Source organism: Panthera pardus, unplaced genomic scaffold, assembly GCF_024362965.1.
Source record: "Panthera pardus isolate Hobbes unplaced genomic scaffold, ASM2436296v1 HiC_scaffold_25, whole genome shotgun sequence".
NCBI lineage: Eukaryota > Metazoa > Chordata > Mammalia > Carnivora > Felidae > Panthera > Panthera pardus.
Genome location: NW_026526821.1, coordinates 14,636,200 through 14,662,648, shown reverse-complemented (window position 1 = coordinate 14,662,648; position 26,449 = coordinate 14,636,200). Strand labels below are relative to the sequence as shown.

The 26,449-nt window shown below is 45.1% G+C and overlaps 1 protein-coding gene and 2 long non-coding RNA genes across 3 annotated transcripts; 1 reads left to right on the top strand and 2 right to left on the bottom strand.

Annotated features, from left to right (window-relative positions):
• Positions 1-1,592: 1,592 nt before the first annotated feature.
• On the bottom strand, positions 1,593-3,255 carry LOC109272339 (uncharacterized). The gene is made up of 2 exons (XR_002082422.2): positions 3,130-3,255; positions 1,593-1,891 (listed from the first exon to the last, which is right to left on the bottom strand). It is a non-coding gene; the product is annotated as an uncharacterized LOC109272339 (long non-coding RNA).
• Positions 3,256-14,581: 11,326 nt separating this feature from the next.
• LOC109272334 (uncharacterized) lies at positions 14,582-16,926 on the bottom strand. Its single transcript, XR_002082420.2, has 3 exons — positions 16,751-16,926; positions 16,317-16,410; positions 14,582-15,041 (listed from the first exon to the last, which is right to left on the bottom strand). It is a non-coding gene; the product is annotated as an uncharacterized LOC109272334 (long non-coding RNA).
• A 7,548-nt stretch (positions 16,927-24,474) lies between these two features.
• Positions 24,475-24,791, top strand: LOC109272331 (ubiquitin-like protein FUBI). The gene has a single exon (XM_053890197.1). It carries the CDS (start codon positions 24,483-24,485, stop codon positions 24,789-24,791), a length of 309 nt encoding a protein of 102 aa, XP_053746172.1. The 5' UTR covers positions 24,475-24,482.
• The last annotated feature ends 1,658 nt before the right edge of the window (positions 24,792-26,449 follow it).

The window sequence follows — 26,449 nt, the reverse complement described above, 5'->3', positions numbered from 1 at the left end:
ACATACTTGCCTCTCTAACAAAACAAAAAAAGAAGGAAAGAACCAATAAGGAGAAAAGTCACATTTTCTCGCTGCCAAATCCACCGGCCTATCTGCCTCAGAGCACCAGAGAGCCCCGCCTTCTGTCCTGTTACCATAAAGTCACTTTCTCTGACCCCCATAAGGGCTACCCTGCAGGTGCCCCCAGATGGCGTCTCTTCTCACTCACAGATTTTGCGTCTGCAGGTATCCCGTCGTCCCCCCTGCACCATCGGTGCCCTGTCGTGCCCCCCAGCATCCGCCTAAGCTGTAAGGTGGCCCATCTTTAGACTGGCGGGGGCTTCCCCGGGGTCTACAAAACCCCAGATGATCTGGCACTGAACTACTTTGACTTGCTCTATGGCCAGTCTCCCCGTCTTACAGCCTGATCGCCCGTTCCTTAAACACACAGTTTCTTCTCGCCTCTGTGCCTTTGCACGCGCTGTTCCCTCTCCCGGAGTGCTCTTCCCCCTGATCGTCACGTGCTTACTTCACTTTATCCAGGTCTGCTCTAAAACCTCCTCAGCCAGATCTTCCCTGACCACCCCATCTTCTTGAATGTACCCCCCACCAACCCCACTCCGTTCCCTTAACCTACTCTAATTTCCTTCAAGGTACTCAACGTCACTACTTTTGTGTTGTCTGATCTCTGCCTTAGTCGTAAGTTGCCTGAGCAGGAATGGTGACTGCCTTGTTCCCAGCTGTATCCCCAGCACCGGGAACTTACCTGGCACACAATCCGTGGCCCATATTTTCTTTATTGCAGCACTGAATAAACAAAGAAAAACAAACCATGGGTAAATGGAGGGTCTCTACGAATGTGACTCCTGTTATATTTGAATCTTCCTAAACACTCATATGCCAAGCATAGCCCTTCGTCTAAACTATTGTTGAAATACAGTCCCTGCAGCCGTACTGGAAGGATTTCTGACATGGTGGCTCATAAATGTCAAAACCTATGTTTATCTGCTTAAAGAAAGAGAGCCAGTATTTACTGTGGGTCTGTGTCTTATGTGGGGGACTGTTGCATATATATGATCTCATTCAAAGCTATCAGCTTTCTGTGGAGTGTCCGAATGCCCATTTTACAGATGAGGAAGACTGAGATTTAGCGGTGCAAAGAACCTTGTTAAGGCCACACAGCTCGTTTGGTACCTAAGTCAGTCCGACTTCAAAGCCCATGTCCTTCCCTTTATACGACCCCCTGAGAACAATACAGTATGTGGGCATTTCATTCTGTAATTTGTTCTGTGTCTCAAGTAATTATGAAGCCTGGATACATATGAGATAAGTTCTCTATATGATTTATCTCACTTGCTCCTCTCATTCCTATGAGGTACGTATATTGCTACCTGTATTCTACAAAGGGGGAAACTGAGGCCCAGAGAGGTGGGGATATTTGCCGGGGGTTGTTTGATGAGGTGGTGAGGCCAGTATTCAAATCCGTTCTGTGTAATTTCAAGGCCTGAGTCTTTTCTGCAACATTGTGCTATCTCCCTTAAGACAACTCGCTGCCTCAGATAGGAAGAGAAGAAAAATGACTAAAGCAGACGAATAAAGTATCATTACGAAAATTCATGGTGACTTGGATTTTTAAGTGGGAAGCAAAGGGCAGGAGGCAGACAGCCAGTCTAGCCTTGGCTCTTGCAGGTTGGAGGTTCACATAACTCAACGATAACTTAATTTGCAAAGATCATTCTTCCAGGAACTGGGTCTTATCGTGTATTTTTGTGAGTGGAAATGAAGAGACCGGAGGGTGTCTTGGAGACTGGGGCGAGCGGTCAGGTGTCAGCACCAGCAGGAGAGGGCTCCAGCCGCTTGTGTGAGGCCAGCGCCCCCTGCTGGCGTAGGAAGTCATCTTCAACATCTAAAGCTGTGTGTGTGTGTGTGTGTGTGTGTGTGTGTGTGTGTGTGTGTGGTGGGGCAGGAGGTCATTGGGAAGCATATTCAATGAGATTTGAGAAATGTCTAGCACACCCAGTATATAAAAATAATAGCTACCACTTACCAATATAACAGAGTCGTGGGCAGGCACTGTTTTATAGATTTTACATTAATTTTATTTACTCCTGGGACTTTACGTACTACATCTAATTGAACCATCACCCCAATCCTCTGAAGTAGAAATTATTGTTTTCACTCCCATTTTTCACCACAGAAGCCTGAAGCACAGAGAGGGTAAGTCCTTTATAATGTGGCTATTAAGTGTAGGATCTGGGACTTGAACAAGTAGACTCTAAGCTTCGTGCCCGCGCTCTGGAAACCACTAACTGGCCATTCCTTATGTCTGGGGCACCCCCTGGCAAGCCCCTTGTAAAGAGCCTTACTCAGGAATTTCCATGTCTGGATTCCCTGTACTTATACTATTAAATTTGATTTTCTCCTATTCATCTGCCTCGTATTAATTTGATTCTAAGTCCAGCCAGAAGGGCTTTGAAGGGCAGAGGAAATTCTTCCTCCCGAACAGTTGGTATAGTCAGCAGGATACTTTAACTCAGCGGGCACTGATGGGGGAGCATACAGCAAGCTGAGACCCTGCAACCCCCCTCCTCCCCTTGGGCGGGATTCCTGTGACATTCCCCAGGCACTCCTGGCTCCCCGAAAGCTAAGAAAAGGAGAAAGCAAATGGTTAACCGACGGAGCGATCACAGTCATGCAGGACAAGAGTCTCCATCGGTTCACAAAATCACAAGAAAAAGGCAATCTTGTCACTAGCCTAACCTCCAGAAACCCAGAGACTGTTTCCTGGAGCCCTAACATCACCTTCCCCTCCATCCTGGGGTGGGGAACAAAGGCAAGAAGAAAATGTAAATAAACTCAAATTTCTTTATAACCTGCAGCCCACTGACAAACACTTGAGGCAAATACAGAGTCTAACACTTCTCCAGGACCCCTGCTGTCTTAATGTTAATACCTTGCTAGAGGGAAAAACAACCTTCCCTTGGCGGTAGCTAGGCCTCCCGTGTCCTTTGAGTCCTCTTTAACATATGAAAGTCCTTTTGGAAACCTTCCTCTTGCCTTTACTCCATAGTATAAAACCAGTCACTCCTCACCACCCCAGTGCAGTTCTTCCTGCCCACGGGTCCTGTCCCCGTGCTTTAATAAAGTCACCTTTTTGCATCCAAGATGTCTCAAGAGTTCTTTGTTGGCTCTTGGCTCCGGACCCCCACCACCACTCCGAAACCTCATCAGACACCATTGGCCCCGGACCGCTGAGAGATCCCTGGGAAATGTGACAAACAGCCAGAAGAGTGGATTCATTTGAGAAGAAAAACTGCCCTTCCCCCCCAAGCCTTGCAAACTAGATGTAAAGGGCCTCGAGTAAACTTCAGGGAAATCACCGCAGCAGCTCATATAGAGACGATCTTCAGGCCTGTGGCTGTGTGTGCCAGAGACATTTGAACCACAAACCAGGAAAATCTCTCAGAACGCTGCAGCCGCCTCTCACTCTCTCTGAAGATGCTTCAAGTTGACCTCTAGAAAGGTTCCCTGGCTATCCTCAGAACCCCCAAACTGACTTATGTTCCGACCTAATCATTAACCATCGTTTTTCTTGTCTTCCGGTAGAAACGCCTCTTGTCTAATGTCTGATTTCTTGAACCATGAGCCCAACTTTGAAAACGCATCTGCTTCGCCACCTCCTGAAATGAGTTGAACTGAACTGACCGATTTGTCAGGACCAAGACTGGTTCCGTGAGACAGAACGATTTACAAGATCAATTTTTAATGCATGGAATTTCAAGGAAGTTTTAGAGGAGGGAACTGTAGGGGCCAAGGGCAGGCTGCCCCAAGATGGGCCACTTTGGCAGGGACATTATTTTGAGTTAAAAGCAATCGGAACCTAGCAGATTCAGAGAAAGCTCTTTACCTCTCCAGCAACTGCCTGCTTTACCGGGAAGAGACCTATTAACAGAGCTTCTATTCTCCTAAGGAACTTCTCTGCATAATGGGGCACCGAGTGTTTTCCAAACATCTCCATTCACCTTCCTGCTAAAGGCCTTTCTGCCCTTAGTATCTTCAGACCCCTACCCCTCTCCTTAGCTCATATAAGTATCATGTTGCCTGAATGTCCTTAGAATTTCCAAGTCTGTGTGGATTCCCTGTACTTACACTATTAAGTTAGGTTTTCTCCTGGTTAAAAAAAATGAACCTTACGCAGAGCAGACACACAGCAATGGCTCAATAATTTCTTAGAAAATGGCCGACATACCAGGATTTAGTGGTAAGTCTGCTCCTTCTGGACCCCAGCGGAGGCGGGTGGGGGAAGTAGATTCTTCTGGGTGACTGGTCTTGCAAACACTCCATCTGTCTGGATGGGAGATAAGCCCCCAGCCAGGGATAAGCGTGGCTCCTTGGATCTGCTTCCCCAGCATCTTGGTTACAGCAGAAGCAGAGAATCCTGAACGATAAATGTAAACTACTTAGCAGCCATTGAGGAATGAGTTCAGGACTGACAGATCTGAACAGACAGCTCCTGGAGAAGATTCCTCGGGGAATTTCTCTGCCTGCCCCCCCCGACCTCCTGTGTCCCGGACTGAAAAGTTACTGGAATGTAGAGAGGTGAAGAGGTTAGGGGTGGAGGGAGAGGTCAGGGCTGCTGGCCACTCAGCTGCTGCTGGGAAAACGCTCAGGGGGGTGAGGCAGCTCCTGTGTACCAAATGCTGGCTGAATAGTGCCGTCCTTACTGTGGGTCCTGAGGCAACTGGCCCGACCTCTCTGAGAGTCCTTATCTTCATGTGTAAAACAGCGGTGGTGTTAGAAACTGACTCATGAGGCTGGTGAGGGAGTCGCATGAGTTAAAATAAGTTAAGTTCCAGCTTCTAGCTCACGGTAGGCATTCAGTCAATGGGGTTGTGATTAAAGGCCAACCACTGTGTGTGTGTGTGTGTGTGTGTGTGTGTGTGTGTGTGTAAGAGTGGGGTAGCCTTGTTGACCAGATTCCCTCTGCCACACTGTCCCTTGCCTTCACCCCTCTGCCTCCGACTGTAAGCCCACTCCTAGAGCTCAGAGCCCCAGGAGGGGTGGGGGCCCCATTCCCGGTCGGTATTTCCTTGGCTCCGGTAGACTCTTTCCTAAGTTTTACTGACCTGACCTGGTTTGTCCAGAGCAGCTGCCCATTTGTTGAGAAACTGAGGCAGCCATCATAGAAGAAACGAAGGGCCCACTCTTGCCAGAGGCCCTGGCCTTGGAGCTCTGGCCTGGGAGGAAACTGTGTGGAGAGGCTCATATATGCTGTAGGAAGACCTTCCTGCCTGAGAATTCGTCTGTAGGGAAGATCTTGACTTGGACTGGGTGGTTGGATCATCAAAGATAAGGGAAGAGGAGGGTAGGAAGAAGCCAGCTAATGCAGGCCTGTCATCTCTGCTGTGAAGACTCTAGGTTTTGTTCTACGTGCAGTGGGAACGTATTAGAGGCTTGTAAGCAGGGGAATAGCACTGTCTGATTTGATGTTTTTTCAAACAAAAAGTCTCACGTATTTATTACCAAACCAACCTACTGCTGCAGAAGCATAGTAACCGAGAAAAATAATCTCCCCATAAAACACGTCTATTGGGGCCACCTGGGAGACTCGGTGGGTTAAGCGTCTGGCTCTCGATTTCGGTTCAGGTCACTGTCTCACGGGGCGTGAGATCGAGCCCCACATCGGGCTCTGCGCTGACAGTGCAGAACCTGCTTGAGATTCTCTCTCTCCCTCTCTCTCTCTGCCCTTCCCTCTGCCTCTCTCTCTCTCTCAAATGAACATTACAAACCTTGGCTATTGTTGGGGTAGTGATGTCCACAGAGCAACAGGACAGCAGCGCGTGACCTTCATGCAGCATGAACACAGTGCTATCTCACGGGCGATCCCTCATAAGCCCAGCCGGGTTCTCCTTCAACGCCTCCTCTTGGAGTTGAACCTGATTTTCTTACCAGTCTGCGTCCAAATCCACTGGGGAATGGGACCATTCTGCCTTTGTTTCTCCGTCGGGAATCGCTTGATCCTGAAAATCTTGTGAGGAGGCATGGAGAGGGACCGTGAACCGCAGGCACCACGAGGGCCGAGTAAAGGAGAGAGTTGACTTGAATTTTGAAGGAAGATCCCATGGGTCGCTGTGATCAGACTGTGTTGAGAATGGCTTGTGGATACAAAGATGGAGGCAAGAAGACAAAAGAGGTGTGTGTGTGTGTGTAAATATTGAAAAGCCTGCACACGCCTAGGAAAAGAGTGATGGTTTCCTACGGCCCTAGCAACACGTCACTACTGGAGCTGGCCTTTAACTTGCCCCCTAGGTCAATGGCCACTCATCTCGCCAATCTGGCCTCTGATTTATCTCATGTAGTCATCAGAGGGCAGCCCGGTCTCTAAGATTTGGGGAAATCGCATCATTGTGGCCTTCTGTACTCCTTTCTAGTTGCTCCCTGCCTGGTGGGGGGCAGAAGCACGGGCAGCTGGCTGACCCCCGGCAAAGTGCGATGCCTTAGGTGAGTGGAGGCCCAGAGGAAGCGGGAGAATGTGGTGGCGTTCAGCCTGAATGGTTCGGATCCTCGCAAGTGACCACGCTGTGTTGGTACTGACCTCGAAGGCCGAGTGATGAGTAGAATTCCAGCAGAGTTGACAAAAAAGACCGTCAGGCCCATTTTACAGAAGAATGAGCTGAGGCTCCGAGAGTCCCTTTCTTGAGTCGGTAAGAACTCTGACTGCCTAGCACAGAGTCCTAAACCACTGCCTCGTGGCCCACTGCTTGTACTTTCTCGAGGTTTCTCCTCCTATGAAACGGGGAGAACGACATCTGCCTTTCAGGGCGGTGGTGAGGGTTTGCTGACTGCATACGTTAAATAGAAACACAGAGCCATTTTGGGAGACAGATGCTGGACACATTCCCACTCCCACTCACCAGCCTTGCAGCTTACAGTTCAAATTCGTGCCTCGGCAAAGTGAGGAAGCAGTCCATGCCCCGGATCCGGGGGTGGGAGGGGCGGTGGTGTTATGACAGAGTCAAAACTAAGAGGGTGAAATCTTGAATGTCATTGTCTCAGCAGATACTATCAGTGAGGATAACGATCAGATACTTCCATTTAATGAGCACCTACTATGTATGTGCCAGGCATTTTACGTTTATTATTGTGCTTTGTCTATTCATCAACTCGGTATTTAATGCACTATGTGCCAGGCATCGTTTTGTTAATTCTAATAAGCACCATGAAACTCGGTGGTAGGAATTATTATTCCTGCTTCACAGATGATGGAACTGCGTTAGGAGAGCAAATGGAACCAGATTATAGAATAAGGATCATTAATATCTTGGGCAAATGAAAGAGCCTGTTGTATCAATTTTTTTAAAAGTGCACAACAAGGGACGCCTGGCTGGCTTAGTCGGTACAGCATGTGATTCTTGATGTGGGGTCATGAGTTCAAGCCCCACGTTGGGGGTTGAATTTACTTTAAAAAAAAAAAAGTATTCAAAAAAAATTTGTTTAACGTTTATTTATTTTTGAGACAGGGAGAGACAGCATGAACGGGGGAGGGTCAGAGAGAGAGGGAGACACAGAATCCGAAACAGGCTCCAGGCTCTGAGCTGTCAGCACAGAGCCCGACGCGGGGTTTGAACTCATGGACCGCGAGATCGTGACCTGAGCTGAAGTCGGATGCCCAACCGACTGAGCCACCCAGGCGCCCCCAAAAAAAGTATTCAAAAAGAATACAACAGCTTTATGAATCAAAAAAGTTTGATTCTTCTTAAAATAAAAATAATAATTCTTTTATTCATTTTGATTTTAGGGAGAGTGAGAGTGGGGGAGGGGCAGAGAGGGAATTTTTTTTTTTTAACCTTATTTATTTTTGAGAGAGAGAGCGCGAGAGTGAGCAAGCAAGCAGGGTAGGGGCAGAGAGAGAGGGAGAGAGAGGGAGAATCCCAAGCAGGCTCTGCACTGTCAGCACAGAGCCTGATGTGGGGCTCGAACTCATGAACCGTGAGATCGTGACCTGAGCCGAAATCAAGAGTCGGACACCTAATGGACTGAGCCATCCAGGCGCTGTGAGAGAGAATCTTAAGTAGGCTCCCTGCTGGGCATGCAGCCTGACATGGGGCTCAATCCCATGACCCTGGGATCGTGACCTGAGCCAAAATCAAGAGTCGGATGCTCATCCAACTGAGCCACCCAGATGTCGCTAAAAATAATAATTCTTTTAAGGATAAACTCTTGATAGATGGATTGAAGAGCAAAATGGATTTAGAGAGTGAAGTAGTGAACCAGAAGGCTGAGCAAAGGCATTCTCCCAGAATGCAGTGCCAAGGAATAAACAGACGGAAAGTGGGAACAAGCATGGAGGCGTGAAGGGTATTGCAAATGTCACATTGTCTGCTTCATGTGAGTTACAGAATAAGAGAAGGAAACAGAAGGAGGAAAGTCCCTGAAGCAATGTAATAATTCACGACTTCTTAGAACTTAAGAGACACATGAGCTCTTATGTCGAGAGGATCTAGTGAATATTTACAGGAAGAATATGGAAAGACTTACATCTAAGTACACCTTCCTGAAATCTCAGGACCCTAAGGATGAAAAGGAAACGCTGAATGTTTCCGGAGTGAAACAAATTATCCAGAAGGGAATGAGGATAAGGTTGACCTTAGTCTTCCTCCTTTGCAACTTTGTGAGCAAGACAACAGCCCAATGATGTCTTCAAAGTTCTCTGGTGGATTACGTGTGAGTTTAGGAGCGTTGAGGAGTGTTTACTCAGCTAATCTATCAGGCAAAAGTGGGGGCATCACCGACCATTTTAAGACACCGATGGACGAAAAATGTTTACAACTCATAGTCACAGCATTCCTCCGCAGGGTCCTGTTGGCATTTGGGGTGGAACGATTCTTCATCACATAAGCCTGATTCACACGTTCCCGACGGTGTCCTTGGTGTCCCTGTGACCACCATCCATCAAATGTCAGTGGAACTGCTCCTGAGCCACGGTGACAGTACAAAACACCCCATGTTGGGAAGGGGTGTGGTACCGGCCTCTGCTTGAGAACCCACCGGTGTAGGAGTTATATTCCAACGGAGAGAAAGTGGATCCAAGAAGAAAATGTGGGATATACAAAGCACAGGCAAGCAAAAAAAAAAAAAAAAAAAAAAAAAACAAAAAAACAGCAAAATGTCAGACTACATAAAAATCTTTACTTACAACAATTAACTAAAATCTGAGATGACAACCCAGGATGGGGAGGCATGAAGACTGGGAAAGAGGTAGGAGAGAAAAGTAAAAGCATGCTAAGATCCTCATTTTATTCGGTAGGAAGATACAGATATTAATTAATAGGCTTAACGATTCGTGTCAAAAATAAAGATAATAGGAACAGGATATATGCTTTCTTAAGTTTTTTACTATTGTATTAAAAAAATTTTTTTTACATTTATTTATTTTTGAGAGGCAGAGAGAGATAGAGCGTGAGTGGGGGGGGGGGGGGCAGAGAGAGAAGGAGACACAGAATCTGAAGAGGCTCCAGGCTCTGAGTTATCAGCACAGAGCCCGTCGCGCGGCTCGAACCCACGAACTGTGAGATCATGACCTGAGCCGAAGTCGTACGCTTAACCGACTGAGTCACCCAGGCGCCCCAATTATTATTATATTTTTAATGTTTATTTATTTTGAGAGAGAGAAAGAGAGAGAGAGAGAGAGAGAGAGAGAGAGAGAGATGAGTGTGGGGGAGGGGCAGAGAGAGAGAGCATCCCAAGCAGGCTCTAAGATGTCAGCACAGAGTCCAATGTGGGGCTCGAGCCCACCAACTGTGAGATCATGACCTGAGCCCAAATCAAGAGTCATGTGCTTAACCAACTGAGCCATCCAAGTGCCCCTAAAGTTTATTTATTTAAGTAGTCTCCACACCCAGTGTTGGGCTTGAACTGACGACCCTGAGATCAAGAACCAATGCTGTACCAACTGAACCAGCCAGGTGCCCCTATACTTTCTAAGTCATTAGAAGAAAGGGTAATTGGCAGCAAATAAATGCTATCAACTAACTGAAAAGCAGAGACGAAAAAGAAACATGAACACAGCATATATAGTAGAAAACACCAGGTAAATAAATTGGTAGAAACATACAAATCCATCAATAATATATTAAATTCACTGTGAGAGGACAGATACTCTAGAATTAAAAAAAAGAAAGTCAAACCGTATGCTGTTTTATTAGAGACAGCAAAAGCAGGGTAGCACAGAAAGACTGGAAATACTGAGTGGGAAAAGTTGTCCCAGGGAAGCCGGGGAGAGGAAAGCAAGTGGACAACAACAGCATTAGGCAAAATGGATTTCACACAACAATGATCAGTGTTATTTGAAAAGACATATATATATATATATATATATATATTTATATTTAAATGAAAAAAAATGTTTATTTATTTCTGAGATAGAGAGAGAGCATGAGTGGGTTAGGGGCAGAGAGACAGGGAGACACAGAATGCGAAGCAGGCTCAGGCTCCGAGCTGTCAGCACAGAGCCCGACGCGGGGCTCGAACTCACAAACCGTTGAGATGGTGACCTGAGCCGAAGTCGGTCGCCCAGCCGACTGAGCCACCCAGGCGCCCCTAGACCGAAATGTATATTGATAAATATTCAATCTACCAATAAGTTTAGCCCTTGTGCTTGTATGCGTCTAGTGACATAGGATTGAAATGTCAAATACTAACACTGATAGAATCCCGAGGAGAAACCACCAATCCACAGCTCAGTGGGAAACGGTTAGAAATCTGCAGAACAAGCAGTCGAAACAGTAAGTAAATCACATGGGAGATTTGAATGCCATGGTTCACGAGCTTTATCGAACACATTTATGTGGAGATACAAACAGCCCTTTTCGAACACACATGATAACTTCACAGAAATTGTCCTTCCTTGAAATGATAGTTTTTTTCCTTTTAACCTCTCCCCCCCGCCATCGCCCCCCGTGCCTTTTCTCTGTTCTCATATTTTTCTTTCCTGCCTTCCCGTGTTTTTATCTGTACCACCTGCTTCTCCTCCTCCTCCCAGGTAACCTTGCTAGCAGGGCGATTATATCCTTCTAACCCTCTCTTCATGCTCATGAAATCAGATGTAAATATACATGTCTACGTAGATTTCTCTCCCGATCACTTACAGAAAGGGAACCACAGGTCATGCATGTCTCTGCATCTTGCAGAGGTGGAAGATGGTAATTCCCTTGAGTCAAGAGATTCTTTTCTAGTGGTTGCGTAACCTGCCATGATACAAATGTATCACACTGTATTCAGCCATTCCTCTGCCTATACTCATGGTCACTGTGGATGGGAACGTCCGTCCTCTCCGTATATTCTGGTGCTTTTATTTCCCTGGCGTGGATTCCCAGGCATGGGATTGCTGGTCAAAGAATATGGGGAGTTGTTTTATTTTGATAGATGTTGCCAGACTGCTCTCCAACAGGTCATAGCCACTGTGATGTGGTGAGGAGGGTCCCTTCCCAGCCTCCAGTAGGTGCTGCCATGCTCCCGATTTGCTAGTCTGATGTGAGTAAAGCAATGTCTCATTATTGAAGGTGTATTTTCCTGACTCCCAGGGAAGCTGAATATCTTCTTAGGTTTATTCACCATTTGGGTCTGTTCTGTGAGAACTTCTGACCATTTTCATTCCGATACTGATTTGCCAAAGCTCCTTGTGGATATAGACAGGAACCCCTTATCTGCCACCTGCATTGCAGATGGATAGAAAGATCTCACAGATGCTAGCTAGGTATAGCGTTGGACGTTTTCTTCTAAGATTTTAATCATTTTACTTTTTAGATTTACATCCTTAGTTCACTTGGAATTTGCTTTTCTTTAAATGATGTGTGAAATAGAGTTCTGATTTTATCTCTACTATCTAATACAGCCACGAGCCACATGAACCTTTTGGGCACTTGAAATATGACCAGTCCAACTGAAATGAAGGGTAAGTTTAAAATATACACCAATTTCCAAGTGTTAGTGTGAAAAAAGAAGAATGTAAAATGTCTCATTACTAACTTTTATATTGATTGTATGTTGGATTAAGTATTAAAATTAATTTCACATATTTCTTAAATATGCTTTTTTTCTTTAAAGTGTATTTGTTTATTTTGAGAAAGAGAGAGAGAGAGAGAGAGGCAGAGAGAGAATCCCAAGCAGACCCCGCACTGTCAGCGGGGAGCCTGATGAGGGGCTCAAACTCATGAACCCTGAGATCGTGACCTGAGCCGAAGCGAATAGGTGCTTAACCAACTGAGCCACACAGGCGCCCCTAACTTCACATATTTCTTTTTTAACTCTTTTTCATGTGGCTGCTAGAAAAAAATTAATTACCTACACAGCTTCTATTATATTTCTGTCGGACAGCACTATTCCACATAATCGGTTTGCCAGGACTCTCTTTCTCTTTTTTTAAAAGTAGGCTCCATGCCCAACGTGGGGCTTGAACTCACAACCCCGAGTGGGATGCTCTGCTCACTGAGCCAGCCAGGGGCCCCTCCAGAACTATTTCTTAAACATGTTTTTGTCTGTTTTACTTATTTCTGATCTGCCTCACGAGGGGTGTATCCGTTTTATTGCTTCTGGTAGACATCCGTCTTCCCACCATCTTTGGAACAGCGGTCTTAGATCTGGAGAGATTCACAATCGGGAGTCCTGTCCCTCCAGGCTTGGATCGGAACTCAAGTTCCCAGCCTCCCTCATCGTTACGATGTAGGCACTGGGCCTTTGTGGGATGACTAAGTGCGCTAGCTAAGGGGGGCGGGGCGGGGGGGGTTCAAGTTCTGCATGGAATTGTCTTTTCCGTAGGCCCAGGTGGCATAGGCAATGGGCTTTGCAGGAGGTAGTGCCCGCAGTGGTTCCAAGGTCAAGGTCCTGGCATGGGGGAGGGGCGGGTGACAAGAATGGCAGTTTTTCATCATCATACAGAACAGTTGGGGGCATTACTTGACCTTGAGTCTGGCTTTTCAGCCCTCATAACAATAGCGTGAGCTGCTCATTATCTCTTTAACAAACTTGCTTGCTGCTTAATCATCAGAATCGGCTTGTATCCCTGACAACACGGAAACTTGACTGCTGATATACCGGGATTGTTTTCCTCAAAGAAAGCCATTTTGATCCCCCCACCCCTCCACGATTCCTAAAATAGCATCTTCTGTCTTCATGAATTCTCTCTTCTTAATTTTTTTTTTTTTTCGGTTTGTTTTCTTGTTCTTTGTCTATTTCTCAAGGACCACGCTGTCTCAGCCTGGGCTCCCCAGAACGCAGAGCCCTCGGCAAAAGTTTACGTGGTAACACTTCCTGGAGGGAACCAGGCTGAGGGAGAAAGTGAGTCAGGGAGGAGGAGAGCCAGGGTGAGCCGGGGCATTGCTGGGAGTTTTGTAACAAGCATAGCTAGTTGCGTGGACTACTCCGACTTGGAACACCCCGCTGGAGGAGAAGGTGAGCAGAATTTGTCCACCGGCTCCTTCCTATCCCCGCACCGGGAGCCCCTGGGACCAATCCGAACAGTTCACGTCGTGGTCTGTCTCTCCCTTTCGGTCAGCACTGCCGTGGGGCTCCTTGACCTGTAGGGTCATCAATGGCAGAGGCAGCCATCAGGCTTAAGGACCAGGCAATCGCCCGCCGTTCCCCGTAGAGCCCCTCCAGCTGGGAATCAAGGCGAGCGGCTGAGGGGTGAGGTGAGCGTGCAGGGTGGTTGCAGGGAGAAGGCCGGAGATCCGTGGTGGTGCATAAACCGAGTCTGGCACATTCCGGCCCTTGCACCAGTAAGAATAAGATGCCTTCAGCCAGTCCTTCAAGGCGGAAGCCTGTGGCAGCTCCTAAACAGTCTTGAAGAGGGTTCGCAAGCCAACGTCCGGTGTCTGCGGTGGTAGCTCATTCCAGGGTGGTAATCTATAGTCGTCCTCTTCCTCCTCTGCCACCCGTTCCAGATTTTCCTGCCCCGTGGCCATCACTTCAACTGGCAGGTGCTACTGGCCTGCTGGGGTGACCCAGCCCTTCCTCCCTCGCCTTGCCTTTGTCTAACTGCGGTTGTTACAATCACCTGGAATGTCCTGGAAGCCCCAAGAGATGCCCCGTGATGCACTGGGCGCCAGACATAGGCTCAGTCCCACCGGGTAGCTGTTGGTTTAGTTCCTCGTGCGGCAGGTGGACCAGCCCCGCCAGCAGAGTCATTTCATTCTTCGCTTCCTCATGAAGACGCCAACATTGCCAGGAGGTGATGGGAGGCGAAGCCTCCCTCCCTACTCGTTTGTTCCTGGGGACACCACGCCCGCCATACATCGGCCATTGGCTCAGTGCCTACGCCATATCCCGGAGGACAGCGTCCCACCCCCGACGGGTGTGGTAGCTGAGCTGGTGCCCTAACTGACCTTGCACAGGCCACCCCGCCATTCTACCAGGCTAATTGCTTTGGGTGAGGGTGTACTTAAATTATGTGTGTGGGGGATGGGATTAGCAGCCTCGGCATCACCTGGGAGCTTGTTAGAAATGCAGAATCCCGGGCCCCGCCCCAGAACTACTGAATCAGAGTCTGCATTTTATTTTTTAATTTGATGTTTTTCAATGTTTATTTATTTTTGAGAGTGTGTCCAATCACTGGTTGACAGGGCAGTATAGAAGGACCCAGCTCCTCTCACGGCAACTCAGGACTAACTCTGAAGAAGCTTCGAAGCTCCTCGAGGGGCTTGCACATGCTTTTGTTGAATCTATGTGACACCCCACGTCCTCACTCCGCCCAGACCTTCCTTCCCTCTCGCGGACGTCCAGCCCCAGAGCGCTCCGCATGCGAATCCCTGCTCCAGAGTCCTTCTCCCAAGAAGGCCAGCTATGACAAGAGGACACTTTCTCTCTTCTCCTGGGATGCGTGTGGAAGAGGGAGGGGTCATAATCTTGGTAACTATTGTCGATGAATCAGAAAAAAAAAATGTGCATCCACGTATAACAAGAGAGACAGAGAGAGATGGCAAGCTAATGTGGCAAAATCGCAACCAGGGGTGCATCCAGAGATGTTCGTTGTAGTGTTCTTCTGCTCTTCTGGGGGATTTGAAATTCTACAAAATATAAAGGTGGAAATAAAATCTCTCGACTCTATTTTTAATAGGCATCTCAGTGGAAGCAAAATTAGACTTGCATACGCAGTGCACCGACTACCCCTGGGGGCTCTGCATTATTTTTAATCTTCTGTTTGTTTTTCTAATACCGTTCTATGAATCTGTATGTCTTCCTTCGAATTCTCCTTTGGTCACATCTCACGGAGGTTTATATTTTCCGCTCTCATTGTCATTCATTAGAAGTGATTTATAATTTCTGTCTTGATTTTTTCTTTAACCCAGTAGACAGTTAAAAAGAGTGAAGTTTGATATTTGAGTCTATTAGGGTTTTGTTGGTGAAGTTTTTTGGGGTTTTTTGGTTAATGATTTCTGGTTTTATTGCACTGTGGTCTGTGAAATGGCCTGTAGTATTTTGGAATGTAGTGAATTTTCCTCTAGGCATTCCAGGGAGGTGGTTCTTGAATACATCCTTGCTGCCATCATCCTTCAGCTTAAAACTAGCTACAGAACATTCTTTGAGGCAAGAAGCCTGTGAGGTTTAGGGTGGACACAAGACCTTGCTTTCCTCTCCAGTCCAGAGGAAGGGAGCTGGCAGAGAAACTTTCCGCTTCCGGGTCCAGTGAGGGCCTGGGGACCAGAAGCACAGAGCCCAGGAGTCACGGTCAGAAGGAAACTGGCGAAATCTGGGAACATTTGATCTATAGAAGTCCAAGTGTATCCTGAGGGAGAGGCTGCACTGGCCCACACAAGGGTGCTTTGGGATCACTGCTCTGGGGCACTTAAGAGGCCATGGGGGAGGGGTGACTGGCTGGCCCAGTCTCTTGATCTCAGGGTTGTGAGTTCAAGCCCCATGTTGGGCATGGAGCCTACTTAAAAAACAAACAAACAAACAAAGCTGCGAGGGTGTAAACAATGTGCCGAATTCCCTCTTCCCCAGGAAAATAAGGAGACTGGAGAGCAGAGGAAGTCCTTCTGGGAACCATGGCTTGCCAGCTGGAGGCCAGTGATCAGAAGGGCCAAAACCACTGGGCCATCCACAACTCGAGGGACTGATCCTGCCGAAGATCCCCAGCAGCTGACCATGTGCTCCGATGAGCCAGCAAAGGAAAATACCAACATACCAGATGGGGACCTAGAAGTGAGCAAGAGAATGAACTAGAACATCACAGAGAACAGCAGGCACAGACCTCCTGGAGGAGAGAGAAGGCCCCCTGAACAGAAATCAATGACGAAAGCAACACCCAAAGAGGTACAAACACAGGGCAGTACACTCACTGACATAACGTGCCTTCTGGGCGGAAGGACACTCTCACGTCCAGACTAAACACCTCGGGAGAGGAGTCTGAGGAGGGACGGTCACTGTTGGAGCCTGACATGGAATAAATATCAATGGAGAAATAAGGCAGCACACAAATCGAAGATTCAAAGAGATGGCAATCGTCAGGTGAAACGGAAGAGGGTTGAGGGGACAACGCAGGCAACCAAATACTCAGATACTGGAATCATTATTATCGGTATAATGGAAATTCATAAAATGGAGGAAATGGAAAATAATTAACGAGCAATAATTAAAGAGCATAAAGCAAAAATTAAAGGCAATAATTAAAGAGCATAAAGGAGGGAATTTTCCTTGAAAGTTTTCCAATAAATACTCGATCTGAAGATTTGAATTCCAAACAGAACTTAGAAAAAAAAAAAATAAAGCTCACCTTTAGGCATGTCCCGAAAAGCCGACTGAAGGCCAAATATAAATACAAAACTTTCCAGCTTCCAGGGGCGCCTGGGTGGCTCAGTCGGTTAAGCGTCTGACTTCACCTCAGGTTCGAGCCTCGCGTCGGGCTCGGTGCTGACAGCTCAGAGCCTGGAGCCTGCTTTGGATTCTGTGTCTTCCTCTCTCTCTGCCCCTCCCCTGCTCATGCCCTGTCTGTCTCTCTCTCTCTAAAAAAGTAAATAAACATTAAAAATTAAAAAAAAAAGCCTCCCAGCTTCCAGAAAGGGAAAATAAGCAACTTACAAAGAAAACCAATGAGGCAGGCATTGGACTTCTTTCCTGCAACACTGAAAGCAAACGATAATCTGCAGGGTTTTGAGAGAAAATGAAAGATTAATAATAGTACCTGGAGGACCTCCCCCCCCCCCGTAAACCGCCCCCCCATGTTTGGGGGAGGGGCAGATGGAGAATAAAAGCATTTATTTTTTTTGAATTTTTTAGTGTATTTATTATTTCATAATATCCTTTTGCTTTTTATTTTCTTTAATTTTCTTTTTTAAAATTTACATCCAAATTAGGTAGCATATAGTGTAACAATGATTTCAGGAGTAGATTCCTTAGTGCCCCTGACCCATTCAGCCTATCCCCCCTCCCACAACCCCTCCAGTAACCCTCAGTTTGTTCTCCATATTTAAGAGTCTCTTCTGGTTTGTCCCCCTCCCTGTTTTTATATTATTTTTGTTTCCCTTCCCTTATGTTCATCTGGTTTGTCTCTTAAAGTCCTCATATGAGTGAAGTCATATGATTTTTGTCTTTCGCTGACTAATTTCACTTAGCCTAATACCCTCCAGTTCCATCCACGTAGGTGCAAATGGCAAGATTTCATTCTTTTTGATTGCCGAGCAATATTCCATTGTATATATATATATATACCACATCTTCTTTATCCATTCATCCATCGATGGGCATTTGGGCTCTTTCCATACTTTGGCTATTGTCGATAGTGCTGCTATAAACATGGGGTGCATGTGTCCCTTCAAAACAGCACACCTGTATCCCTTGGATAAATGCCTAGTCATGCAATTGCTGGGTCGTAGGGTAGTTCTATTTTTAGTTTTTTGAGGAACCTCCATACTGCTTTCCAGAGTGGCTGCACCACCCTGCACTCCCACCAGCGGTGCCAATAGGGTCCTCTTTCTCCAAATCCTCACCAACATCCGTTGTTGCCTGAGTTGTTAATGTTATAGAATAAAAGCATTGAAATCTCTACGGGGGTTGGGAGCATGGAGATATAAAAGTATTATAAGTGGGAAATAGATGGTATTTTTTCATATAATGGAAGATTATATAATCGCGATTATGTATTTTACTCTAAATGTGAAAAGGGGAAGGTAACTGCTGTCGGAATGGAAAAGTATCGAACACTAAAATCTAAGAGAAAAAAAGATAATCAATGGCCGTGTTATCGAGCCAGCAAACACATGAAAAAGGAGAGAAATAACATAGAAAAATAAATAGTAAGGCTGAATTAAAACAGCAGGAATAAAGTATATTCATTTCTACACTAATCTCGCATGGGTTCCTGGGCGTAAATGCCAGTGCAGACCCTGTGGTGACGGTTTTTTTTAAATGCTTGCATATTCCCCCTTTCCCCGGCATGTTGTTAGCTGTCATGGTTTTACAGGGTCCTTCTAGGGATCCAGTCTTTGCTTCAGTCCATGTGTTTGGGATCCCAACACTGGCTCAGGTCTGGAAACTGAGTGAGGGATGATGGCTTTTTAAAGGGGTGATTAACTACCTGGTCAGGAGAGTTAAGTTGTGAAAGATCTATCTCAGTGGAGAAGAGACACAGGGTCATACATTTCTGTGTGCACTATGTTTAGGAAAAGACGAGACCAGTCCACGTTTAGTGGACTGTGGGCCATTCTTACCTCTCACTGGTGGTATTGCAAGCCTTTTAATCTTTGCATTTTTCTATGTTTTCCACCATTTTTCCCAGTTTAGTTTTACTTGTTTTGAGGCAGGGGAGGGGCAGAGAGAGAGGAGAGAGAGAGAGAGAATCCCAAGCTGGTTCTGTGCTGTCAGCACGGAGCCCAACGCGGGCCTTGAACCCACAAACCGTGAGATCGTGACCTGAGCGGAAACCGAGAACTGGCCGCTTACCCGACTGAGCCACCCGGGCGCCCCACATTTTTGTGTTGTAGCAGATGTACTCTGCCACACCAGTGATGATGTGGGTGTAGGTGTGTTTTCTCTCCTCTGGAGGGAGGTTCCAGAAAATCACCTTGCTGTAGTGAAAGCAGTAGTCAACTTGCTGCTCTCCGAGGGTGTGGCTAGCAGGGATCACGTGAGGCTTCCCAGGAAAGACTCCTTTTGAATTATACAAGGTGGCTTCTCCCAGAGGAGTGGCAAAGGGGTCCCATAGCCTGGGCAGAGAGACTTTAATCGGTCCCTTTGTTGCCAAGTTAAAGGCACGCCTGTCATACAGGCCAGTAGCACTCTCCTAGGTATTTACTCAAGAGCAATGAAAACCCATGACCTACACAAAGACTTGGACGTGAATACGCACACCTTCATTCATGACAGCCTTGAACCGGACACAAACCAAACATCCATGAACAAGTGAGCGAATGAACAAATTGTGATACAACATCGCAATGGAATAGTACTCAGCAGTAAAGAGAAATGGACTATGAATATACTCGGGGCGCCTGGGTGGCTCAGGCAGTTAAGTGTCCGACTTCGGCTCAGGTCATGATCTCATGGTTCATGAGTCTGAACCGGCGTCGGGCTCTGTGCTGACAATGCAGAGCCTGTTTCGGATTCTGTGTCTCCCCCCCTCTCTCTGCCCCTTCCCCACTCACGCTCTGTCTCTGTCTCTCTCTCTCAAAAATAAAGAAAACATTTAAAAAATGTAAAAAAATATACCCAACAACATGGAGGAATCTCAAAATATTTACGCTGAGTGAAAGAAGCAAAAAAAGAGTGTGCAACACAAAGCAGACCGATGGTTGTTTCGGGATGGACTGGACCTGAAGTGGGGGAGTAGGGTGGTACAGGAGAAACTTTCGGGAATGATTATAATGGATTATAATGGAATTTAAATTTTCCCTGGAGGAGTGCATTCTGAATAATAACAAGATCTTTAGTTAGGAGCTCTTGATGTTGGACAGGATTGTGGCCTACCCCAAGTTCTAGGAGAAAGGACTGCCCTAACTTCATTTTTTTAAAAAAGTTTAATCAGAGACAGAGAGAGAGCGAGCAAGCAGGGAGGGGCAGAGGGAGAGAGAGAGAGAGAGAGGGAGAGGGAGAGAGAAAGGGAGAGAGGGAGAATTCCAAGCAGGCTTTGGGCTGCCAGTGCTGAGCCAGACATAGGGCTTGAACCCATGAACCATGAGATCATGACCTGAGCTGAAATCAAGAGTCGTATGCTCAACCAACAGTCACCCAGGCGCCCCTGGATTGTCCTAACTTCAGATGTGGGCCAATGATGGGGCGTTCTCTTGATTCATCTTTCCTTATTGCAGTGTTTCTCAACCTTTATTTTTTAAGTTACAGTTCCCCTCCCCTCCGCCCCGAAAAGCCCTTTTAGATATTTTTTCCCCTAATTGTCCCCTTCCCCGTGAAATTTTAATACCATAGATATACTGTATATCTGTGTATGTACTATGGTCCTTTGAAGGCCACAAACCATTACAATATCTAAGATTTTGGGTTGGACCCAAGAACCAATTTTCACCCCCTTGGGGGCAATATTGTTCCCGTGGAGTATGCATGCCTATTCCTGTATGAAAATAATTAAAGTAAGCAAGGAAAAGGAGGTGTAATTACAATTATCGATTTGATTCTTTGAAAGAAACATAGTGACACACATAGCTGTGAAAAATGTTTCCCCAGCACTGTGCATTAATGTGGGTTTATGAAAATGGGTGTCTGAAACGCCAAGGTGGGATTTGCAAGGCAGACAAGCTTTCAGGAAGTTATGGTCTTTCGTGTGCGATTAGAGCCCTCTTCTGGCCATTCCGGGAACACCCCCCAGTAAATTAAATGGAGCCCATTCATTCACCTGCTATTTTTTCAGTATCCGTAAGATGTCGTTGATGAGCTCCAGGCTTGGGTTCGAGGTTTAGTGAGGTTTAATGTGTCATAATCACTCAGTGGTAAGGAACAAAACTAGAATTAAAAGTCAGGTTTGCCTGAATCTAAAGCCCATACTCTCCTCCTTTGGAAGTCGAGGTTCATTTCTTCATCTATAGATGTCTAATTGGTCAAAAGTCTCCTCTTCCTTCATTGCTTTTGCACGTTTATAAAAAATCAATTGGGGATATTTGTATGGGTCTGTTTCTGGGTTCTTCATTTTGTTCCATTGATCTACGCGTCTATCTGTTCACTGATATCACACAGTCTTGATTATCCTAGCTTTATCATAAATTGTCAGTAGACAGCCTTCCATTTTATTATTCTTTTTCAAAATTGTTTTAGCTCTTCTCATTCCTTTCTCTTTCCATATATACTTTAGAATAATCTTGCCCATATCTACAAAAAAAACCTGTTAGGATTTTTTAATTAAAAAAATGTTTATTTATTTTTGAGAGAGAGACACACACACCAAGCAAAAGCAGGGGAGAGACAGAGAGAGAGGGAGACACAGAATCCGCTCCAGGCTCTGAGCTGTCAGCCCAGAACCTGACACAGGGGCTTGAACTCATGAACTGAGAGATTATGACCTGAGCCGGAGGTGGTCGCTTAACTGACTGGGCCACCCAGGCACCCCTCCTGTTAGGATTTTAATAGCAACTGCATTAAACATATGTATCAGTATGGGGAGAATTGACATCTTTACTGTGGTTGAGTTTTCCAATCCATGAACAAGGTATGTTTATCCATTTTTTTATTTAGATCATCTTTGATTAGCATTTTATACTTTTCAGCATGCAAGTTCCACACGTTTCGTTAGATTTACACCTAACCATGTATTTTTGGGGGGAGCAATTTAAAATGGTATTGTATTTTAAATTTTGGTGACCATGTGTTCATTGCTGGAGTATTGAATTTCATATGTTTACCTTATATCCTGTGACCTTACTGAACTCACTAGTCCTAGGAGGGTTTCTTTTCCTTTCTTTTTCTTTTCTGGAAGATTCCTTGGGTCTTCTATTTAGACAATCATGTCATCTGCAAGTAAGGACAGTTTTAATTCCTTCTTTTCTGATCTGTGTTTTTAAATTGCCTTTTGTTGCCTTATTAGACAGGCTAGAACTTCCAGCACTGTGTTGAATAAGGGTGGTGAAAGCAGATATCCTTGCCTTGTTCCTGATCTTGGGAGGGAAGCATCCAGTCTTTCACTATTAAGTCTCAACATTGGCTGTGGGTTTTATTAGATGCTCTTTACCAAGCTACCAACTATTCTTATTTTTCTGAGAGTTTTTGTCATGAATTTAAAATACTTTTTGTCAAATAATTTTCCTTCGTTGGTCAATACAATGTGATTTTTCTTTCTTAGTTTATTAAGATAATGGATTACACTGATTGATTTTGAATATTAAACCAGCCTTGCATCCTTGCAATAAACCCCATGGTATATAATTCTTTCATATATTCACATGTCTTTTCATATAATTAATGAATAATTCTATTTACTATTATTTTGTTGAGGACTAGTGTGCTTATAGCCAAAGGAATATTGGTCTGTAATTTTTTTGTATTGTATATATTTTTATTTTTTGGTTTTGGCATCAGTGAATATTAGCTTCACAAACTAAACTGGGAAGTGTTTTCTTTTCTTTGGTTTTCTGGAATAAAGTGTATAGAATTGGTGTCAGTTCTTCCTTAAACACATGGTAGGATTCTCTGGTGAAATCATTTGGGCCTGGAGATTTCCTTTTGGGGAATTTTTATGTTTCATTTCATTTCATTTTATTTCATTTCACTTCATTTTTAGAGAAAGAGTGAGTTTGAGCTGGGGAGAGGCAGAGGGAGAGGAGAGAATCCTAAGCAGACTCCACACTTAGTGCACACCTTGACACTGGGCTCCATTCGACAACCCTCTGAGCCGAAACCAAGAGTCAGAAGCTCAAACAACTGAGCCACCCAGGCACCCCCTTTTGGGGAGGTTTTATATTACAAATTCAATTTCTTTAATTCTATTTCATATTGCGTGAGTTGTGGTAGTTTGTAGGGTTTTTTTTTTTCTTTTTTTTCAGAGTGGGTTAAGTTGTCACATTTATGGGTATAAAGCTGTTGATTGATTGCTCTATTAGTTTGATGTCTGTAGGGTCTGTCATGATATCACATTTCATTACTGATACTGGTAACTTGTGTCTTCTCTCTTTTTCTGTATCAATCTTTCTACAGACATCAATTTTATCCATTTTTAAAGAACCAGCTCTTACCTTTGTTGCTTTTTTTTCCTATTATTTTTCTGTTTTCAGTGTCATTGGTATCTTCTATTATTTCTTTCCTTGCTTGCTTTGGGTTTATTTTGTTCTTCTTTTTCCAGATTCTTGGATTGTGATCTTACATTATGTCTCTCTTTTATTTTTTTTTACGTTTTATTTGTTTAAGTAATCTCTGCACCCAACATGGGGCTCCAACTCACAACTCCTGAGATCAAGAGTTGCTTCCTCCTCCGACTGAGCTAGCCAGGCACCCCTATGTTTCTCTTTTAAAATGTTTTTAGTACATCCCAAATATTTTGGTGTATTGTATTTTCATTTTCATTTAGTTCAATGTACTTCTATTAATTCTCTTGAGACTTCCTCTTTGATTTGTGGATTATTTAGAAGTGTGCTGCTTAGTTACCAAGTGTTAGGAGATGTTCATGTTATTTTTTTTCTACTGATTTGATTCTACTGTGGTCAGAGAAAACAGCCTATATGATTTAAAAAATTTGAGGTTTATATTATGGTCCACTGTCAAGTAGATCCTGTTGTTTGATGGTGTTAATTAAATTCTGTATCTTTAAAAAAATTTTTTTAATGTTTATTTATTTTTGAGAGAGACAGAGACAGAATGTGAGTGGGTTGGGGCAGAGAGAGAGGGGGACACAGAATCCGAAGCAGGCTCCCGGCTCTGAGCTGTCAGCACAGAGCCCCACACGGGGCTCACGCTCACGAGCTGCAAGATCATGACCTCAGCCGAAGTTGGATGCTCAACCGACTGAGCTGCCCAGGCGCCCCAAATTCTATATCTTTTTAAAAAATGTTTATTTTGAGAAGGAGAGAGAGCGCACGAGTGGGGAGTTGTAAAGAGAGAGGGAGAGAGAGAATCCCAAGCAGACTCCACACTGTGAACACAGAGCCCTACATGGGGCTCAAACCCACGAATCGTGAGATCATGACCTGAGCCAAAATTAAGAGCCGGACACTCAACCGACTGAGCCAGCCAGGCACCCCTGAATTATATATCTTTGATAATTTTCTGTCTCTTTCTATCAATTATTAAGACGGGGTGTTGGCGTCTCCAACTATTAATTGTGGATTTGTTTCTTTCTCCTTTTAGTTCCATCCATTTCTGCTTTACATATTTGGCAGATCTGGTTATTGTTGTTTTGGTACATACACATTAGGATTGCTGTGTTTACTTTTATTATCATGTAATGTCTCTTTGTGTCTCTGGTAACTTTTTTCTTAGATGTTTAACTTTATTTGGTATTAATATAACCACTCTTGGCTCTTTCTCCACTCTGTCTTCTCGGTTGCAGCTCCAGTGGCCACAGTTCAGTTGCTGACATGCAGCTCTTTGTCTGTGCCCAGGAGCTACACACCCTCGAGGTGACTGGTGAGGAGACTGTTGCCCAGATCAAGGCTCATGTAGTCCCTCTGGAGGGCATCGCTCCAGAAGATCAAGTTGTGCTCCTGGCAGGCACACCCCGAGAGGATGAGGCTACCCTAGGTCAGTTTGGAGTGGAGGCTCTGGACACCCTGGAAGTAGCCAGCTCCATGCTTGGAGGTAAAATCCATCATTCCCTGGCCCGTGCTGGGAAAGTAAGAGGGCAGACTCCCAAGGTGGCCAAACAGGAGAAAAAGAAGACAGGCTGAGCCAAGAGGCAGAGGTAGTACAACCATTACTTTGCCAATGTTGTGCCTACCTTTGGCAAGAAGAAGGGCACCAAGCCAACTCTTAAGTTTGTTGTAATCTTGGCTTTCCCCAATAAAACCACTTAGTCCAGTCAAAAAAAAAAAAAAATATATATATATATAGCCACTTTTTTCAATGCATGTTTGTATGGTATATCTTTTCCCATCCTTTTACTTTTAACTAGCCTATATAATTTTATTTCAGGTGAGTTTCCTGTAGACGGTATATAGTGGGGGCATGTTTTTTAATTTGCACTGTCAATCTTTTAGTTGAGGTGTTTAGACCACTTATATTTAATGTAATAATTGACAAGTTAGAGCTTAAGTCTGCCATTTGGTTTTTTGTTTATTTCTATTATCACTGTTCTTCATTTTTTCTCTATTTTCTTCTTCCTGTCTTCTTGTGTTACTGGGAAGTTTTCAGAATTCTATTTTTATCTATCTATAGTGTTTTTGAGTTAGAGAGTGAGCAAGGGTGGAATGGGCTAGGTTTGCATTTGTTTCTTCTCTTGAGCAGGGTGCTGGGTAGGAGCCCAGGACATGAATCAAAGGGCACAAGAAGATTCTGGAAACTGTGCTTTTGCGAGTGTGGCCTAGCCAACATACAGGCTGGTACTCTAAGAAGTAATTTCCTTGAGAGGTGCCTGGGTGGCTCAGTTGGTTAAGTGTCCAGCTGCAGCTCAGGTCATGATCTCGCAGTTCATGAGTTCGAGCCCCATGTCAGGCTCTGTGCTGACGGCTCAGAGCCTGGAGCCTGCTTCAGATTCTGTGTCTCTCTCTCTGCCACTCCCCTGCTTATGCTCTGTCTCTCTCTCTCTCTCTCTCTCTCTCTCTCAAAAATAAACATTAAAAAAAAAGTTTCTTGAGAGCATCAAGGAAGAGAATGAATATTATGTGCTGATCTGAAAAAAGCAACAATAGTGCAAATTCATATAAAAAAAGGCAATAATACTGGAGCCAAAGAGACCTGGGTTCAACTCCAGGGTCTTGGCTTCCCTATAATACCAGTAATTTTAAGCGACATTTATAACGCTTGTTTTCCTCGTCTCTAAAATAGTCTCGGAAAGAGAACTTACTTCATAAGCCTGTTTTGTTTTATTTATCTTAAAATAATTTTTAATGTTTATTTTTGAGCGACACAGAGAGAGAGAAAGTGGGGCAGGGGCAGAGAGAGGGAGACACGGAATCTGAAGCAGGCTCCAGGCTCTGAGCTGTCAGCACAGAGCCTGACGCGGGGCTCGAACTCACGGACCGTGAGATCATGACCTGAGCCGAAGTCGGATGCTCAACCGAATGAGCCACCCAGGCGCCCCCCACCCCCGCCCATAAGCCTGTTTTAAAGATTAAACGCAAAATGGCGTATACATACTTGCTTCATTGCTTGTTGCATAACAAAATCCTATTAAAATACATTACCACCACCATCACCACTCACTACGGGCACTTTGCTAGGTTCTTTTAATTAAGCAGCTCCACGAACTCTACAATACAGCTGGTGTTGCTGTTCTAATTTTAACAAATAAATTGATGCGCAGAGAAGTGAAATAAGTCCTCCAATCTAGTGGAAGTTCTGGGATCAAATCCTAGGACAACTTTACTTCAAATTTCACGTTTTCCCA